This window comes from Psittacula echo (assembly GCF_963264785.1).
Source record: "Psittacula echo genome assembly, chromosome: 2".
In the NCBI taxonomy this organism is placed as follows: domain Eukaryota; kingdom Metazoa; phylum Chordata; class Aves; order Psittaciformes; family Psittacidae; genus Psittacula; species Psittacula echo.
This window is the reverse complement of record NC_137737.1, coordinates 82,365,608-82,387,047: the sequence shown is the minus strand read 5'-3', so window position 1 is coordinate 82,387,047 and position 21,440 is coordinate 82,365,608. Positions and strand designations below refer to the sequence as shown.

The following is a 21,440-nucleotide window of genomic DNA, read 5'->3' as shown; positions in this document are numbered from 1 at the left end:
TCACTTTCTAAAATTCCATAATGCAACTTTCCTTAGCAAGTGATGCTTATTTATTTTTAGTGTCACACAAATAAATATGCATTGCCATTAATCTCTATTGCCTATTCAGAAGTTGCTGAATTCAAATGTAACCTTTTCAGTATTTTAGCAACTTCTGTATTTTGCTGAAATGTTCAAGAACCATGCCCTGGCTAATAATAATAATAAAAAAAGAATATACTTTTGACAAGGTTCCTATAGCCATGAAGGTCAGACTGAAAGAAAAGATGGAACAACAAATGCAGCTGAAATCCCATGGCAAAAGCAAGCCTCTACGTAGTAGAAAAGCAACACAGTAGGAGAGCAACACGTTAAAACTCATCTGGTTAGAGAGCTCCTTTATTTGCTCCTGGAGGCGATATCTAATATTGCATCACCTAAAGACACAAAAGTTCTCTAAGGTACCACCATCAGCTATTGTGACATGTTTACTGCCTGAATGAGTGATCTGCAGACTTTAGTTCCGTGCTTAACAAACACTTACTTACATCTTAAAATCAGAGCCTAAACTCTTCACAGTATTTTTGTGGAGTTCTAAATAGCACAGGTTGGTATATACTTGTGCCCTTCTTAAATAGTAAGGTGAAAATCCATGGACACCTTCCAGACATAGTTTACCATAGAACTAGTCTTGTTCCATAAGACACATGTAAGCAAGCATGGGCTATGACATAAACTAGATGGAGAATGGCTCTTACCAGTACAGAACAAATATTTCTAGTGCATTTTGAGAATGCTTAACTGCTAACAGGTTTTTTTTTAATCTGTTAATTTTAAAGATATGCCTACTCCTGCTCTTACAGGGTACTGCCCGACAACATTTCAGAGAGATACCCACAGGGATGGTATGTATGTAAGGAAAAGATTTGGTCACAACTGTTTCCTAGTGGCCACTGTTTCCTGCTTGGAGCTGAAGGTAGACTGCTCTTCCATGCTTATCGCAGGAGTGATCAGCAGCAGTCTGTTTGCAACAAATTCTGATGCCCATCTCAAGCAAGAAGTTTGAGGAAAGGGAGGAGGGTTAGTTTTCTTCTAGATTAAGTATTAAATGCACTTCCTCAAGAACAATGCTGAAATACGCTGCAAGGCAGTATCAAAAAGCTTGTGTTCTTATTACTGGCTCAATCATTTAGTTTCCCTTCTTGCGAATCAAGAAGCAACAATGTATATTAAATTCTACCGTATTTTATTTAAAGGTAACATAGCACCTTGACTCTAACTGAAAAAACACCCCAAAGCAGATTTGCAAAACCTATTAAACATGTGAATTAATAACCATCTGAATTGGGTTTAGAGGTAAATGATTTTTCATATTAAGCTTCTGTACATATCAAAATGCAGTTATATGTAAGAATTAAAATCCAAATGCTTGAGTATTCAACACATCTGAAGTCCAAAACTCAGTAATTCAGTATTTTTCCTATTGTTCCTTCAGTACATCTTGGTCTGAGCCAAGGTATTTGCATACGTGTTCAAGAGTTACAGTGCAAAAATCATTTTCCTCATCCCTGCACAAAAAGTGTAAATAAATACTTAAGACAGAACAAGTTATGCAGGCTTTTTTCACAGAACCTATTTATAGAATAGAATTCGCGAGACTTACTGTATTTATATGGTATTTAACTGTCTATTTGCATATCTGAACAATATACAAAAACTGTTGTAAGCTGATTCCCTGTCGCAGACAGGAAAACGTATTACATGTAACAAAATATATTTACATATCAGATGTCACAAATTTTAGAATAAACAAAGACTTTATAAATTCTGTTAACAAACCTCCTCGCCCCTACAAAAGGTATAATTTGTTGAAGAAATTGATTTCAGAAACATTCACTCTACATCTTATGTTAATCCAGCTTCACAATACGCACACCACCACTCTGGGTGCCTGTCAGCTTGAACTCAAACAGCTATGTATCTGTCTAGCTAAAGATATCGGAATACTGAAATAGAATGCTACTTAAAATACATTCATTGAAAAATGTTTAAAGTCACTTTTAGTTTAGTGGAGAAAAGTGTAAGCGTCTGTACAGACATAATCTAGGAAGAAAACACCTTTTTCACTTAAAGATTTTTCCAAGTAAGAATGCCATTCAAGAACTTAGGGTATCTCAGATTTTTAATAAAATATTTCAAGCAGAATGGAATGAAGAACCAGAAAGCAGTCTACATATGACTTATATGCTGACTAGCAATGAGTTTTGCATTGGATAGTGCCCAGAAGACTAACAATTCTATCATTAAAAACATAAAAATAAAAAAACAGAAGAGGCATGATTATTATTCTAAAACTTGCAGTATTGTCTTTAATTCTTTCTTTGTTAAGACAAAGACAATTCAGTCATCAACCTTTTATTCAAGAAGTTTGTCAGGTTTTATTGAAAAGATTAGGAGCTGAATAGCCAGAAAGCATAGATCAAATCAACCCTGGGCAGTTCTTTAGAAAACCTTCTGGAACTTATTAGGAATAAATATTTTGGAATAACAAATAAACCTCTTGCATTAAGAAACAGATCCCCACAAACTTAAACTACTACTACTTTGACAGGCAACTGCAGAAGCGGTAGCTCTCTTGGAGGTCTGTCTGCAGGTTGCAGTGCAAAAGGCCAAGGCTGCTGGACTATTTTAACTAAAGTTAGTACCACATAGGACACAAATTCAAATTCTTTATTCTTTCTACACCAACTTCAAGAAACAACATTTTAAACTTATAAGTCTAAATAAAAATGAAAATAGTACAATTGTCCAAGCAAAACTATTAGAGCTTTAAAATGCTTTTGCATTGGATCACCAAAGAGATATTTGCTTACAAGCTCAGAAATTTGGAAGTATATTGGTGGTCTGGGAAACAGAATCAAGTCAATAATAAAATATCATTGCAAAATTATCTCACGCTGTTTGCATGGAAACCTCCTGGGGAATGCAGCAGTTAGAATCATGTTTCAACATTTGTGGCTTGTGGATCAGATTTGCTACAACTCACTGCATTCAGACGAGCATATGAAATGAAAAATTGAGGAAGAAGTTTAAATGACCTAAACTACATAACTTCTGAGTATACTAAGACATCAAACACTACAGTTAGATCAGTGAAAATAGGATAGTATTTCCATGAAAGTCAAAATTATTTTGAATTAAACACATAACATCAAATAGCATGGCTTCCTTTATTCTTGCAGAAACATAGAATCATAGAATAGTTGGGGCTGAAAAGGACCTTAAGATCATCTAGTTCCAACCCCCCTGCCATGGGCAGGGACACCTCACACTAAACCATGTCATCCAAGGCTCTGTCCAGCCTGGCCTTGAACACCAGCAGGGATGGAGCATTCACAACTTCCCTGGGCAACCCATTCCAGTGCCTCACCACCCTGACAGTAAAGAACTTCTTTCTTATATCCGATCTAAACTTCCCCTGTTTAAGTTTTAAAATAGATAAATAGTTATTACAAAACAAAGCGCAAAGTAAACTTACTTTGCATGCATAACCAGATGACCTTAATTAACCTATGCTCCAGCAAAGTACAGAAGAAATCTTAATCCCATTTTCTCATACAGTAGAAGCAGTTTGATGTTAAACAGTCCACCTCTACCATGCTGCTCTAAATCTCCTTTGCTTTAATGCTCTCATTAGTCCTGTAACATCTATCACAGAACATAGCATATCCGCCTAAAACTCCCATTGTTCTCAAAATTCTACTTACTATTTGAAAGGTCTCATTATTTTGAATTAATACATGAAGAAATTATCATTCTTCTCTTAAGACAACTGCTTTAGACAGAAAATTAGCAAAACAGAATAAGCCCAAGCCAGGCTGCTATTTGTCTGTTCTCCTCTGTTCAGCATTTCTATTTTCCAGAGTTCTCAACCTGGATTTGGTCCTAAATTATTCAGTAATGCTCGCTTTCCCTCAGTTTCTCAATTATCCCATTTGTTTTATTTTCTGATTGATCCTGTTTTCATCTTACTGGTTGGAAAATGCTGTAAACTGTCCAGGTTTTTATGTAACACTGTCTGGCTCTTAAACAATGTCAATTTTCATTCCTGTAAACCAATCTCAGCCAACACTCTGCAAGCTGTCACTAAAAAGCTCTTGATTGATTTATTCTCTCATACAATGAAAATATTCATAAGGTCTGAAACCAAAAAAAACCCACCAAATCTCAGCATAGATAGTGACAAAAGACACTATTTTTAATGGTATATTTGGAGAGCATACCATACTGTCTAAGCATACTGTTTAAATCAAGGAATGAGACTAGTATTCCAGAGCTGATCGGTTAATCTTTTCATCCAGTACTGTCAAATTGTTAACAACAGACCTGCAGTAACATGGAAATTTGTATATCAAAATATCAAAAAGCATGCAAAAATCTTCAAAGAAAAATTCGGACTTGGGCTAGCAATGAGAACAGCAAACAGGGTAATGCAATAAATTTGTTCCACAAGGAGACAGGAGAAAAGGTCTATTACATCTTAGCCTTTCCACTCCCTCTCCTCCCAAGAAACTCTATCGAAATCAGTCATTTGGAAACTGGTGAATAGATGCAACTGATGCATCTACGGATGACCTTGCAAGACACATTAATGTATTATGTTTGAAACATCTACCTGCAAATATAAAACATGTATTTGAAACAAATATCTGCAAACTACAAAAGACATAACAGCATGGAATTACTAAAAATAAACTTGTCCTCTTGACCTCATAGAAATATTCAAGATGACAGATTAGGAAAACAAAAAGAAAAGCTGTCACTATTCCCTCTTCCCCATACACACACACAAAGCAATAATTAGGCTGGAATACTATCTTAAAATCCAGAATTAGCCCGGAGTTTCTCTGCTCTTGGGCAAATTATTCACTTTTTTAGTATTACACATGTAAAAGGGGGGGGGGGGGAGGATCTTTTTCTCATGTGGTATTTTAACTTCAGTTTGTAAACGACCTACAGAAGAACACTAGCACCCATATCACACTTCAAATACTTAGGTGCTAAATGACATATATTTAACCTTTGGTAATTTTAAAGATTTTCAGTTGGGATCATTTGGAGTGGAGGGGGTTAAAACTGTTTATGGTGAATAAATAATAGAAGTGTAAGCGAAAAATGCTTCTCCAATAACGGATATTTTTTTTTCCTTTAACTGCCAGCCTTGTTTCCATAAAATTTTATGGAATGTTAGTTCACTGAATATGCCAGTATATATAAAATCTAAATTGTATGATAATTAATATTTGATACATTCAATCAAAATAGTCAAGTAAAGCACATGGTGTCAGCTTTTGCAGGGTCTGAACTTCAGTGCAGCCTTTATGTTAGGAATCAAAGGGAAGTGAAAAATGGTGCAGTACTGCCTAGTCTAAAAAGGTTCTAAACAAGAACTAGTTGCTTTAAGTCTTGTTAAATAGTCCATGATGATTTGTTAGGAATATTAAAAAAATGAAGGAAACAATGAAATTAAATTAGTAAATTTCTTGTACCTACAAGAATATTATTTCAGTACTAAACATGGAAGATGCATTTACATACAGTAACATGGTTAAATGATTTTTAAGAAGAGGTTACAACTGAGCATTTAAAAACCAAACAACAACAACCGCCCCCCAAACAAACAAAAAAAAAACAAACCACAAAGCCCAGAGGATTTTGTGACACTATAGAAATAGTTGACCCTCAGCAGCACCTACTGCAACAGTTTACACATGAAGTGTTTTGAATGGCATACATACAAGAACTAAACTAATCGTGAAGGAAAACACACTCCCACCAAAATTAAAGGGATGGGAGGAAAGAATTATCACTACTTTTCCAACATCTAGAAAACTGTAAAATTAAAACTTCACCACCCCCTCCTCCCTCATCTACCAGCACTACTGCTGATCTAAGGAGAGACTTCTCTCCCCACTCAGTACAGACCTCAATATTGAGAAACACAGAGATAGGAAGCCCTACACACAGGGAGTGACTCTACCTCTGCATGGGGACAGGGATACTTATAGACACACAACAAAGAAAGATGAGGGACATGAAGCAGTAATTGGGTAATGTTTCTTCAGCCTAAGCTCTGGCCAGCACAAAGCCACATTTGAGAGACTTCACAGGCAGTAGCTCCCAGTCCTGAAGCAGCAGCGACTGAGTCATCACCAACCAGGCTGACCAGCTGGATCTCAAACGAGAAAGGAGAAGCAGCAAACACACTGTGCTGCAAATGCTTACGATGCCAGCACCAAAGAAGGAAAACACGAAACTAGATTTAAACAACTGTTTCATTTTCAGTGTCAGATTTCATAGGCTTGCCAACAAGATCTTTCCTGTTGTTCTTCAGTTGCAAATCACAGAAGCTTGCTGGCCACCATACCTGCTTCTACATATGTCCTGGTTAGTCTTTACCTGTCAAAACTCCCTGGCACCAGTACTGCAAACTTCCTGCTTTCCCAGCAGCTATCACTGCAGCATCTATATAATCAGCTAATATTCTTTGTGATGCAGAAATGTATTCTGTTAAATACTATCCCTGAAAATTTTATCTGAGCCATGAGGCAAAGAAACATAAAGCATTATGACTCCTCCAAACTGCTGAAAGACCAGATGCTCTCTAAAGCATGCAGAAAATGAGAGCAAACCCATGTAGCTTCCAGGGAGTTGGACTCAGTGATCCTTATGGGTCCCTTCCAACTTGAGATATTCTGTGATTCTGTGATTTAGGATGGATACCTAAGAGCAAGGTGGATAATAAAAGTCAACCTAAATTAGACATCACACACACTGCTCCTGGGATTAAAGAGGATAAAATTATTTTGAAAATATTTGCACAGAGATATTTTCTTGTGCAGTGCAAAGATTCAGAAAGTTCCCTTTCCAGGACTTGGATCTCATGTTTAAACATCACACTGAGTTATAGAGAACTAAGGGGAGTCTGCAATTAATCCGCCTCTTTGCAAGCAGGCATACAGCAACATTTTACATCAGAAAACAAAAATCATAGGCATCACCAACATGTAAGATCAGGGGAAAGTCCTGAAGAAGTTTCACACAGAAAGATACTTATTTTTCCTTACAGAAAGAAACAAGAGTTGCTACAAGTGCAATGAACACGTCCCTAGGCTAATTCTGGGGTTTATTCAACAAAACTGTATCTGACTAGAAAAAGCTTAGTTGAAAAAGAGAACTGGTGCACTGCAGCAGCATTCCCACTGTCCCCACTAACTAGGCCATCAACGTGGAAAAGCACGCACACCCTTAATAAACTCTGAGGTAATGGATCACGGCAGCAACGCAGCGCTGACTACGGCTCGAGGCCTAATTTAGGGTTTCAAAACTCCGCACAGAAACGCAGGCCCATCGCTCATCTCAGTTACAAGAAAAGCAACTTTTCAGCAGGGCGTGCCGCAGCCGCCAAACTCAGCCTTCTTCTGGTGCTCCTTGCTACTGTCAGAAATTGGGAGAGAAAAAGGGGAGAGCAGAAAGCAAGCACACAAGAACCCGGTAATGCAGATGCACACAACCCAAGGGCTATATCGTGCACCAGCGCGGCTGCCGGGCGCAGGGTGAAGAGGAACACCAGACCTTCCCCGTGGAAGCGCAGGGGAGAGATGGCGCAGGTGAAGAGGAACGCCAGACCTTCCCCGTGGAAGGGCGGGGACAGTGGGCCAGCTCCCCTCAGAAGAACGGGAAGGGAGAAGCCGTGAGGGCACACAATCCTCCCGGAGGACGAGCGCAAAGCGGAGGGGTGGGAAGAGGTGGGGAAGCGCCCGTCAGCGGGCGGGGCGGCGGTAGGAGATCGTGCTGGGGCTTCCCTCTCCCGGGGGGAGGATTTCCCACCCCGCTCCCCACCGCGTCCAGCATCGCTCACCAGAAGAGCAGGTTGGCGCAGACGAAGCCGCCCAGGCTGTGGAGGGGTCGCTCCCAGCTCAGCGCCGCCGCGATGCAGCAACCCACAGCCAGACCCGTGTCCCCCAGCAGCGCCGCGGCCCCGCCTGACAGCTCGGCCGGCTCCGTATCCCGGGCTGCCGCACCTCGCTCCTCAACGGCCTCCGTCCGCTCCTGCCCGCTGCCATCACGCTCCCCTCCCGACTCCGGCTCCGCGCCGGGGAGCTGCGCGCTCGCCATAGCTCGGTGTCGGCCGGCGGATCCGCTGGGCCGGGCGGGGCTGAGGCGGGGTTGGGGCGGGGAGCGCTGCCGGGGGGCGGGCCGGCAGCGCAGCTGTTAACCGCCGCGCCCCGCGCCCCGGGAGGCTGCTCTCCCGGCAGGTGCCGCGAGGGGCTGCGCCTGCGCGTGGCAGGTGCCGGGGGGGCGGTGCTTGGTGAGTAGGGGCGGTGGCGTGCGCGCGCGGGGAGGGTGATGCTCGCGGCCGCCGGGCAGTTGTCCGGCTGCGCGTCCGGAGCGGCGGTGCCGCCCTTAGCCCCGCCCCACCGCGGCTTCTGCGCCTCTTCACGCACGCTGCCCGCTACACATGCCCCCTAACCCACCCTCACACACGCGTCATGCGCGCACAACAGCCTCACACCCCCCTAGCACCCGTCCGCTACAACACCCCCCTAATAACCGTCATGCAACCCTTATGACTCCACCACACACACTCCGCTCACATCCCCTGTACAACACCACCCTCCGCAATACCCGCACACACACATCACGCGCCCAGCCCACACGCCTCGCGTTCCCGTCCCGCCTGTTCGGCCCTTGGAATGGCAGGTGGTGGGCTTATACGCGGAGCAGGTGATCCAGCTGCCTGTGCCTTCTGGTGAGTGGGGCGCTCGCCCAGGTTGCACAAGTGACCGCGGAATGGTGGTGGAGGGTTTGGTTCCCTCCTGGGGAAAGCTGGGAGGCCCGTCGATTTCTCGGTTTGGGAGATGGTATGAGGTGAAACCTGCCAGAAGGTGTTGCTGCTGAGACCCCTTCTTCATCTCTTCCTTGTATATATACCACAGCCAAGCAGCAGCCTCCAAAATCCTAAAAAGAAAGTAAATTCTTGCTGTCACAGCACTAGGAACTTCTGAGACCATGAAGGAGGCTACAGGAGTTTAATGCCTTCCATCCATACCTTAACTATCCAAGAAATGTACTTGAAAATCCATACTGTGTTGTCCTGTCATCTCCACTACTACATTCCTGGCCAGCCTCAGGGTCAAGGTGGGAGATTGACACTTCCCTCTGATGTGGTGGTGGGCATAATAGCTAATGTGAGTATTGGGGATCTGAGTTCTGAGAGCATGCTTGGTGAGAAACGGTGGTCACCCATTCTGCTGTGGAACACAGCCAAAATTGGAATCAAAGAATGTGTCTCGGTGTAAACTGCATAAATTTAAATAATTTTAGTGTAAGAGCAAAGTAACAAAAATAGAAGAATAATTTTGTATTGGAAGTTAACATCTGTTTCTAGCTTAATTGAGGTCCCCGTTAGCTTGAGGTTTTTATGGGAACATGAGTGATACTCACTTGATACTACTTGAAGGTCAACATGCCTTGTTTTCTTTGAGGTAAAAGAAGACAAGATCAAAAATTGACTAAGTTGCAGTGTTGACTGTGAGTTGCAAATCTGCTCTGTGTTTTGACCAAATGACCTTAGGAAGGAGTTAAGTTACTTCCCTGATTCCACCTGCTCTATGCAGTGTATAAATTGTACCCGAGAGGAAACATACAGGATGGTATTCTACATAATCAATTAAGACTTTTCTGAAGGGCATCTTAGTTTTATACTAATTTGTTGTACTACTGTGCTCTTACCTTTAAGAACCAGGTAGAATAATAAGCCCAGCTAAAAAGTGATTAAATATTGGTTTTGAAGGTCTGAGAGCAAAAGGAAAGAGAGGCTCATTGAAGCAACTCAAACACACGGATAGAAAAGAAAGGCTCGAGGAAGTAGTTGCAGCATGACTGGAGAAACACTTTGTTGTTTTGCTTCAGTTTTGTGCTGATGAATAAAAAGTGCCCTAAAAAGATGGTCAAAACAGTGTCCTCACCATGCTGGAAAACAGGCAGACACCTCATACATATGCTGGTGATTCGTTATGGTTACTGAGCACTCCTGGTGTCACTTGAGCATGTGATGCTTCTCTAGGGTGAGTGCAGTGGCTTCCGGCAGGTACAAATTCTGTGGTTTTAGGAGTGGGAGTGCAGGGAATCTTATCAGTAAAAATAGCGTCTTCTCACAAGGAAAATGGGGTTGGAAATGGAGTACAAATGAGGGAGGTTTTCCTGTACTTATCCTCTTTTTTCAGGTCACTGTAGGGTGCTGTGTTACCTGTGCCAAGCTCCTGTTCTAGCGAGCACTGTCCGTAACTTGCCAAAACCACTCCCATCTTAGCCAGCAGCAGATTGCTTTCCCTTGCTAGCATTCAGTTACTTCAGTCACATGGACTGTCCTGTCCAGCATCTAAGTCCATCTGAGTCCAAACAGTTACTAGGTAAGCCTGAAGAGAAGTCACGTGTTCCTTATGCACTTTTGAAGTGACCATGGAATAGTTAGCCCTAGAAAGTACAAAAAATACTGTGGTTAAAATGTTTAAATTTTGGTTTAACCAGCAGTAGATAATGGCAACAAAATCATATGGCCTTAAGGATTATAACCATGGCAGGTTTCAGGTGATCCTTCCTTACCAATATTACACTTAAAAAACCAACCAACCAAACAAAACATTTGAGGACGATTGTATGCTCACTCCCCCATAATTTATACTCTGTGCTGTACTCCCAGTCACGGGAGTTCACCAAAAAGGGGAGGGGGAATCTGGGAGGGGAGGATAAGGTGGGATATCGGTGAGCAGGATAGATTACAGATATGGGAACTCTTTCAGATTTTGGTTAAATTTGCATCTGTTCTAGATTACTGGCCTCTGCTTTCCTGACCTATATCATGAAGGATATGAACAGAAATTAGAGAAAATTCTTCCAGAATAGGTTTTGTAATTTAGCTACTGGCAAAAAAAAAAAAAAAAAAAAAAAAAAAAAAAAAAAAAGAATGCTTCAAGTACTGATGGATGTGAGCTCTCTCTCCTTTTTACACTGTTGATAGTTCTTGGGCTGGGTTTATATAAATGAGCTTACTGTAAGCACTCTGGTATAAATATCAGTGTGAAAGAAGTGATGGATTATTCACTCCCAGCCATTGAAAATTTAGATGTCTTCTTCAGAAAAAAATAGTAGGAAACACGTTGTCTGTCTTTGATCTTTCTTCATTTTGATATTTTGCCTGCCAGGGTTTAAAAGGTTTATGTGCAGTTTGTGAGTTTGTGCTGGGAAAAACTAGGGCTAGCACCCAGTGCACAGTTGCACGTGTGAGCTGTAATGCCCAAATTAGGTTAGGGATTGCACTTCTGGTGTCAGAGTAAATGATGGATGAAAACTGAGGAGAAAACTTTGTAAATGGTTGTATCAAAGAAGCTTATGAGTATCAAAGCATTCTAATGCTTCTGAAACATGTTTGAAAATTCTGATGTCAGCATAGAGTGACATTGCTGAATTCAATTGAGGATTCCAGCTCAAAATGGTATAATTTTTCTTTCCCCCTTTTTCTTAAAAAACCCCCAACAACAAACAAACAAAAAAACCCCACCAACCCAACCCCAAAAAAACCCAAACCACCTTGTTTTGGTGGGAATGCCCACCACAGCTGCTTTATCACTCCCCTCCTCAACTGGACAGGGGAGAAAAAAATGTAGCAAAAGGCTTGTGGGTTGAGTAAAGACAGGGACATATCACTCACCAATTGCTGTCATGGGTAAAACAGACCTGACTTGTGGAAATTAGTTTATTACTAATCAGATCAGAGGAGCATAATGAGAAATTAAACCAAATCTTAGAACACCTTCCTCCACCCTTCCGTTCTTCACTCATGACTTTACCTCCTCCCCCACAGCTGTGGGGGTTGTGATCAGTTCATCACATATCTCTGCCGCTCCTTCATCCTCAGGGGAGGACTCCTCACACTCTTCCCCAGCTCCAGTGTGGGGTCCCTCCCACAGGAGACAGTCCTCCACCAACTTTTCCAATGTGAGTCCTTCCCATGGGCTGCAGTTCTTCATGAACTGCTCCAGCGTGGGTCCCTTCCAGGGGTGCAGCCCTTCAGGAACAGACTGCTTCAGCATGGTCCTTTCCATGGGTACATCCTTCAGGAACAGACTGCTCCAGTGTGGGTCCCTTCCATTGGTGCAGCTGTTCAGGAACAGACTGCTCCAGTGTGGGTCCCTTCCATGGTGCAGCCCTTCAGGAACAGACTGCTCCAGAGTGGTCCCTTCCATGGGTGCATCCTTCAGGAACAGACTGCTCCAGTGTGGGTCCCTTCCGTGGTGCCTGAAAAGCTGTTGCTCCCACAATATTCTTACTCCTCTCTCTGGCTGTTGTTGCTCCTGCTCAATAACTTTTCCCCTTCTTGAATATGTTACCTCATAGTTACTAACATGGTCACTGGTGGGCTTGGCGTTGGCCAGCATTGGGTCTGTCTTGGAGCTGGCTGGCATTAGCTCTGTCGGACATGGAGGAAGCTTCTGGCAGCTTCTCACATAATCCACCTCTGTAGCCTCATTGCTACCAAAACCTTGTCATGCAAACCCAATACAAACTACCTGGTGGTACTAGATGAAAAATATAACAGAAGTAACAAAATTATATGAATGTTGCTGCTGCTTCTTATCAACAAATGTTACTATTTGGTGATATTTTGTTCCTTCACTTATAGGTTATGCTTCTTTTTAATCCGTGTTTAGGACCTGAGAAAAAGGAATTTAGCGAATAAAATGTGTGTTGATAAACTCAACAGCTATGGCCAAGCCAGTTAAGAAACCACTTAAACCTTTGTTTTTAGCCCAGAAATACTATTGTACAGCAATCTCGTAAAATGTTTATATAATAATTTATACAGTAAGTGTTCAACACCAAACTGTGTTGCTCTTTTGTCTGTTTAATCATGCCGTGTAGAAGATCAATGATTGATTTTTATCGGATCTAATTCTGGACCTAATTACTGTAATCTCTTAGATAGCATTATCTGCTTGAATATATATGGTAGAGAGTCAATAATGACTTTATAGAATTAGCTCCACTTTTTAGTCAACTCCATCTGAGAGGAGGCCAAGTAGGCCAGCAACTTTTTCTAACCCAGCAATTGTTTAGAAGTAAGGTTTTAGAGGTTAGCTCATGCAGGAGCTGTCATTGGCAAGGAAGAATTAAAATTGCTGAGTATCAGCAGATTTGTACATTAGTCTTTTGGCTTTATTTGTAGGGAGAGGGATCTAAGCAAAACTATTAGTCTTGTGGTAAAACTATGCAATGCCTTAAGTATTTATTGTGGAGAAGAAAGTAATTATATGCATTTGATTATTACATTGACTTTATGAACTTAGTTTTTAGATGCATGCTACATGGGTGATATGTCAAGAACTGATGTTTGACACTGTGCTTTCTTTAAAAGCTGTAGTTCAAGAGATCATGGCTCTCAAAGTGGGAAGCAGCATGAGGGACACAAAACTGAGAGCAGTTGAACATGGGGAGAGTATGTTTGCTGTGTGAGTAGCCAGAATTGCATTCCCAGCTGCCGTCAGGGAGAGGGCTACAAACTGTGGTCTCCACAGCTAAGGCTAGATGAGCGCAGTGGATGTATCAGTGTACTCTGGCAAGGGATAACAGCAAAGAGGTAATTTCACTTGCGTGTACAAGGTAGAAATTCTTGGCAATCTGTGGAGAGGATGGTTAGGTGTAATGTTGGGTTTAGCAAACTGTCAAATTTCTAGTGGGGGTGGGGACTAAGGTAATGCCTAGCTAGAGAAAATTGGATTATGGCTCCATGCCTGGAACTGACTGTGGTAGCGTGTAGGGGGAAATACTCTCTCAGGAGGGTGCATGTATGAAAAAAGTTAGGGAAGTGTCTTTCAGATACAGGCCCCTTTATATAGGAATTTCACAGAGTGCACATAAGATCCTTCCTTATAATTGAGAAAACACATCTTGAAGATGGGATTTCATCAGCATCTACTGGTTTTTATTTTAATATTGACACAGTCAGATGGGAGGATGTTTGTAATCTTATTGTTGGTCAGTTGCTAAATATCAGGAGTGTGATTCAGGGCTGCCAAGGTGTAAGTGACTAGCAGCAAAGGAAAAAGAAACTGTGAAAAACAAGGAAGTAATCTAAAAAGTTTGAAAATTGCTGCTTTAAGGTACAGAATAAATGAATTATTACAAAAATGAGTAGAAAGATGGCAAAAGGTTTTATTATTATTAATTTTTATTAAGGGACTGTAACCATATAAATCACTAAGGTTAATAATTTTGTTACTAGGGATGGATTTGAGATCCTTTTAAATGTTTTCATTAGCAACACAATTGTAATGACAGTGTTTTGAGATGTATGAAGCAAAACTAGGTAGAATAGTCCTAAAGGAAGGACTGGATGCTCTTATGGATAGGAGTAAGAGAAATGGCATGTAACAACATGGAATAAAATATCATATGCTTGGGAGCTAATTTCAAGAACTAGTTGGAATCTTGTAAGTTGATTAAATTTGGTCCTTTTTCCTCCTGTTTTATCTTTATTGTGCAGAATTTAAAGGATGTTGCTATGAACAGGGCTAGTGAGATTTTGAGATACAGGTAAAGTACTTTCAGTTGATAAGAGTTTTAGACTGTTGTTACAAAGCGACAATAAGGTGTTTAGAACACTGTGCCATCCTCATCTCCTTTGTTTTGTTTTCCTGTCCCAGACTGTTGCCTTCTGGTAAAGCCCAGGTAAAGTAATGCTATGGATGAAACAGCTCGCTGTGTAGTTCACTTCTTTGGACCGCTGCTGCCCTCTTCTGCTTGCTTCTCGTAGCTGTTGCAGTATGTGTTATTTTTGCCATGTTGCACCAAAGGCCTTGTGTCTGTTGTGACGTGTTGTGGGAAGTTTCCTCAGTGGATTCCTTAAAGATTAAAATTTATTAGATGATTGCTAGTGATGCGAGTTTAACTGGCATTAACAGCTTAGGAGTTTGAAAGAAATAGGGGTAGATTGATTGAATGGCCCATGAACTAATTGCAAGTGTACCTCCCCACAATCTGTAGCCACCTTGTAGCCCTTTGTGTGTATGTGTTTGTGAAGGCATGGTTGTGTCACAGCATGGCTGGTAGCAATATTCCTCTATCATGTGATGGAGTGAAATGCAGTGGGTTTCCAGGGCTGGCACCACAGAATTAGTTATATTCAGGTCAGTGCTGGCAACTTTAGTTTGTACTCGTCCGTATTTACTTCACAGAGCTGTAAATGATCTGGTGTGCAGGCCCTGCAAGAATGTCTGTCAGCACTGAAGGAGCTGCTATAGTTCTGCCCAAGTGCTGTAAAATGGACTTAGGCCAGCATGACTTGCAATGGTGTGGCATGTCTATGTTAGGTGTTTGTACTGGTGTGAACCTGTGTGTACCTGTTACAGCTGCATGCCTCAGAAATGTGGGGCTTGAAACCTAGGTTTCTGATGCAACCCTTCTTGGGTGAAGCAATTTCCTCTGCATAGCTTGTGTAATTAAGTTTATTAACAATTCTGGCACCCTGTCAAAGGGATCTATGTGTGTTACAAGGCAGAGGGAAGGTGCTAGACTGAAGCCTGAGGACATAGGTGGAATTGAGGCATGGCCAGCTTTAAGGCGTGCTAAGACGATATCCAGTAGTATTTCCTTTGCAGCTGCCACTCCATTTCTAGGCTGGACGGCACTGAACAGCCTGGGCTCTCACAGCATGTCTGGCCAGTGTGGCTCTGGGGCTTTCCCTGCTGTGGCTGTATAAGACCAGGGACAGTCTGAGTGTGTGGGAACCCAATGTGTGCTCCCAGATGGTTTTTGACAAGGTCAGTGTGACTGCCTGGGGGTAGCAGATCTCTTGGAGCTGAGTGAGCGGCAGCACCACAACTGGGGCCCATCCTGGTCCCAGTCCTGAAGACGGGGATGGGTGGCAGGCAGCTGCACCACCCACCACTAGGTTGCAGGGCCACATAAGCTGAGCACCCCAGTGGCAGCAGAACAGAAACTGCTGCTCTTCATTCTCTCAGAAAATAAGATATTGTCAGATCCTGAAAACCACAACATGCACAGTAAAATTCCACTTCTCTCTGGAGGGACTGAGTAAGGCAGGGTTTTTCTCCTAGAACCCTTTAGCTTCTGTTACTAGTTTCTCTATGATTTCTGATGCACTCAACTTACAGTGTAGCAGTTGCAATACTATGGTCTCTCCAGAAGTACAGATCTACTCTTCTATAAGTAGTGGTAAGCTCTATAATGTTCTTCACAAACCTTTATTTCAAAACAAGAATAAAAGGAAAAATGTATTCTGTGAGAAGTTCCTCTCCTCTCTTCAGAAAAACTCAAATGCTACCATAATATATGCCAGAGATAATATCTGTCTCAAGCAAGGAATCTCATGTATTCTTGGAATAAGCTTTTCCTGAAGCAAAATAATTTGCAAGAATAGATCATCTCCTCAATCAATTTTTTAAAAATTTTATCCTTTAAGGAACACTGTTCTTACTTCCAAACCCACGTATGTATCTACTATGCAGTATTTATTTTTATAAACTGTGCATTCTTGCTTGTATCAACAATTATTAAATATTTTACTTGCCTCAACAACAGTAATTAAGAATTGCATGGCAGGTTGGCAGAAGTGGCATGAATGAAGAGAAGCTCTTAGATGTAGTGATAGGCACTTCTGTGTATCGACTAAGAGCAAACATCCCTCCTAACAGTTGACAGCATTCAGAAGTCAGTCAGGAGGTAAATGAATTAGGACTGGGGAAATGGTGTCAGCTGGTGACCCTAAAGATGACTGTCACCTGGTATATTCCTGTTTTTTTGACCAATTAATGTTGATGTGTTAGGGACTTCTCTGGACATGTTTACAAACAGCACATAGACAAAACTGAAACTTCTTGCTGCACTGGCTGAAATGTATAAATTATGTCATTCCAAGAATGCCTTGCTAAGAGCAGCTAAATTCTTTCTAAATAACTAGCATATGGATAAAATCAGAAATATTACAGTTTCAGATACTTAGTGTGTGTGTGTGTGTGTGTGTAGCTATACATACCAGAGCTATAGCTCTCCCATTTTTTTTGTCTTTCTTAGGTTACCTTTGCTGGGAGGGTGGGAACATTAAATTAGTAGTGTTATTTAGCAAGCCTTCAAGGACTGAGGGGTGGTGTCATAGAGTGACTAAAAGGATCTGCCAGTTGGAGGAGGGTGTAGGATTTCTCATAGCATGCCTTGTTCTCTATAAAGGCTACGTACACTTGTGAAGGCAGCACATGCTGTGCTACCATGCTGTGGCTGGCTGCTAAAAACAAGCCATCTTACATCAGGGCTACACAAATAGCAAAGGCCTGACTTGCACATTCCTTGTGGAATGGAATTGCTCAGCAGTGCTTCCTCTGTCCTGTTGGTGTAATGGACACATATCACATGGTCAAGGAAACCTGCCCCATCCAACTCAAAGCACATGCACTTTCCAAGCAAAACCATATATATACACACATATAGCCTACACTGTGTTCCTGGCTTTGCTCCTGAGAAGACAAACAAAATTAGAGCTTTGTTTCAAGTCCAACTCAGTATGAAGTGGAAACACAGCACACCACATATATTTTCTTTATTGCTGGACGTTTTTTATTTTCAGTAAGTAGGCATCATTCTTTAAAGGCTGAGGTTTTTAATAACAGTGAGGTTTTTAATAACAGTAAGGTTTTTCAGGTTTCTTTTTTTGCTGTGGACAAAAAGATACCTTTGATCAAAGTTTTGCCTTATATTACAGTATTTATGTACAAAAATAAAAGTCCAAAATCAGCTTCTTATTAGCTGATATTCCCAAATTTATTTACAGGGTACTGTCAAGAACCTTCATCAGGCAACCAGGTGAAATAGAGAACTCTGTATTAAAGCAAGTACGCTGTATAACTTTGCGTTCTCTAGTCAACTGTGAAGGGTTCTGACCTTTGGCAGTCAGTCTGGGTTGGCAAGTCCAGCCAGAATTATAAAAGAGTGATGTCTTTAAAAGAAAAAAATTAATATTAAAATCTCAAGCTGACATTATGGAATATTGAACTGATAATTTCTGTATTAGGGTAGTCTATAAATATTCTCAGCTACATATCTCTTTATAATACAGCAGATACAGAATGCAGACTTCTGCTACTTATATGGTAATACATATTTGCAATAGTAAAATCAATGTATGAAAATTTTGGAATTTGTTAATAAAACTGCTTATAAAGTAACCATACAATTGTAACAACTATAACTCTGAACTATTAAAATGTACAGAAGGACTGTTTACACCATTGCACATACTTACTCCCTTTGCTTCAAAAGACTTCTAAAATACAGAATAAAATTAATCAAATTTTCCTGACAGCTCAAATACACATGCACAGTGTGCATATCCATGGAAACAAGGGGAAACAAAATGTTGGTGTCCATCAGGAAGGCTGCCAGCAGCTCTCCAAGAAATATACCTTGCTCTTCTTCCCCTTCCCACACATGTATAGGCCAGTAGATTAGTGCAGAATGGATGAATGTAACTTTGTTTTCAGTGTTCTGAAAGGTCAAAAAAAAAAACAAAAAAAACAACCAAACCTCCTCTTGACTTTTATCAGCAATTTTAGGTCAATACAAGTTAGGTTTAATATTGTAAGGCACTTATTACTGCTTGTATTGCAGTGGATTAAGTCTTAAGGCATTTGTTACATCAACTGAAGATAATAATGCTTTGGAAAGTTTTGAATGAGCCAGCAGTTCTAGTATGTAACTATTTCAGCTGATTTTCCCGTCCCCACCCTGTGGTCTTTCTAAAACAATGTTTGAAGATATTTTCCGTGGAAACTCCGGTTCTCTGTTAGCTTGTCAACAGATGCGATCATTATCATCAGGTCGTTTTGAGGCCAAGCAGTGATATGTTCTATTTGGAGCACAGTAGAACTGGTTTTGTTTTCACCTGGAGCTGCCCTGACTTCCATGACTACTCACTGATCGAGAGGTGCTGTAGCGTTTTTTCACTATCATACTGATGTAAGCTTTCATCAGCTTTGCAATGTCAACCACCTGCCAAAAAAGTATAAAGCAAAGTTCTTAGTAAGGGAACCATATGTGAATGAATTTCTTTAGACATAATGACATAAAAAGGTCAAGCTTTCAACAAAACCCTTTTGCAGTTAAACAAGAATACTCAGCACTTCTACCTATCTCATTGTGTTTTTCCTTTAGCTTTACAGGGATCTTGACTAGATCTGTAACATTTAGAGCAATTACTTAAATTACTAAGTAGCCTGGCTATCAGAACAGGAAGACCACAATAACAAAATTCCTTCTTTCTCTTACCTCACTAGTTTCAAAAAGCAGTTCTCTTTCATCCACCACGATCTTGTAGGTGTTGGCAAGCGGTGCACCAAATGACAAGATATGTTCATACTGGAACACCTCCAGAGGCCTTCCTTCCCCACGCTTGTAGACAGACACTGCATCAGCGCTGACTCCAAGCCACAACTCTTGTGGGAATCCCCCTTCTTTACACTAGAGGAGAAAATGTAAGTTAGCAGCAAAGGGAACAGCGAGAGCCACGCAACCCTTACTGTTAACATTCTTGTCTGTTAACAATTTTTTGACAAGTGCATACTGCTTACCCCTCTTTGAACACATCCTTTTACACTTCTCAAACTTGTTTGCAACCCATCAGGCTAGCATTCTGTCCCTCTGTATTTTCAGGTTAACTAATAGATTTAAATAGTTACAGTGCTTGCTAACGGGTGTATGCTTTTAATATCTGAATTTTTTTTTACATCAGCTGTCTGAGCATTGTGATCTCATGTTTATGGTTTCACTACTTTGCAATGAAATCATCATGTATACAGGATAAACTGTAGCTCGAGTGTTCAGGAGGTCTTACCTCTACATCAAAGAGCGTTGAGCCATAGCCAGGCCATTCCTTAATCAAAGCCATATACTTTGCCATAGCCTGCTCCTGGTTCATCCTCTGGAGTTTTTTCCATTTGTCAATAATACTAGTCCTGGCAGCCGAGATTTCTTCTTTGACCCACATGTCTAACATCTGATCCTCCTCAACCTTCTGTTTGCTGACAGAGCCACTGCGAAAACTCCTCCGCAATGTTCCTTCAAGAAAGCTGGCTCGTTTCTTCTCAGCCTTCTCTGCTGCAGTAAATGTTTTGGTAGACTGCGTAATGCGAGACTTCAGCTTTTGCAAGGGATAGACTTCCTCCATTTCTGGCACAGTGGTGTGCAGAGTGTAATCTCCCTGAAGGTACTGAAGACGCAAAGCTGCAAGGACCTGGAGGGTTTCTTCAGGGGCAGGGTAATGTCCTCTAATCACTGCTTCATGAGCCTATCAAGGGGGAAAAGGTAGCTTTTTATGTATAAACAAGTCTTTGAAAGTACTGAGAGAAAAAAAGGAAGTCTGTTTACTGCCAGGCAAACCCAGGATCTGAAATAAATGATCCATTAAATAAATTAAAAGTGGTAAATCCCTTGGCAAATACGTTGAACAGGGTTTACTAGAACTGCGAGGTAACTGAGGAGCTTGCTAAATGGGAATTACTGTTGCTAATACAGTCCCTGGTGAACTCACATATATAAAAGCAACTGAATTACTTAAAAAAAAAAAGGAAAAAAAAAGAAGAAAATGTAAAAGCGAGAAAATCAAAATTTAAACATCTGATTGGGAGGAAGCCATCTATGTTCAAGGACATTAGAAAAATAGGTATCTAGTTTTACTTACTGCTATCAATGATCTGGCTCTGAAAACTGATGTGTCCAGCCAAACAAGCAAAACCCTGGGACAGCTTTGTAATAATCCTCACTGAGGGGAAAGCAGTAAATGGATCCCAGATAAAATTCGTAAAACATTTACATGTTATTGTAGTCTGTAGCATCAGGGATGAGATTCTGAACAAAGACGTTGCTTTAACATCCTAGCACTTGCACACCCATTCAAATCTTTGGAAATGGGCAGCAGCTAGGATTTTTTTTATTTCTTTTCATGTAATACTAGTACAGGAAAGAAACATGCCTCATGTCTGGAGATGCAGGAATTGCAAGCAGTTTAGTAAACACACAGAAAGATAATCGCATCTAAGTAAGAGCTGTTTCATTTAGGTGTACACTTAGGATGGAGACAGAATGTGCCTTTAAACATGCAAGATAGCTTTTTCTTCTGCATGTGTATAATCTCAGGTAAACTATCTTGTTGAAATGGAAGGACAGTATTTTAATGAGAAAGAAAATCTTTCAGTTCTTCTTCGGTGCCTCATGAGTTAAAGGATTCAAACTTTAAAATAATGGAGGTTACAGAAACTGATGACAAAAGGGAACTTTCTTAATTGGCTGAAAAAAGTTGATGACTGACATCAAAAGCAGACAATTAGGAAAAA

At 41.1% G+C, this 21,440-nt stretch overlaps 1 protein-coding gene across 1 annotated transcript in view; it reads right to left on the bottom strand.

Annotated features, from left to right (window-relative positions):
* Positions 1 to 18,332: 18,332 nt before the first annotated feature.
* Positions 18,333 to 21,440, bottom strand: part of MYO10 (myosin X) — a gene marked incomplete at its 5' end in the record, with an annotated part of 159,055 nt that continues 155,947 nt past the window's right edge. Inside the window, 3 exon segments of the mRNA XM_080610818.1 lie at positions 18,333 to 19,101; positions 19,378 to 19,569; positions 19,943 to 20,395. Coding sequence (XP_080466944.1) covers positions 18,991 to 19,101; positions 19,378 to 19,569; positions 19,943 to 20,395 — 756 coding nt within the window. The 3' untranslated portion in view covers positions 18,333 to 18,990.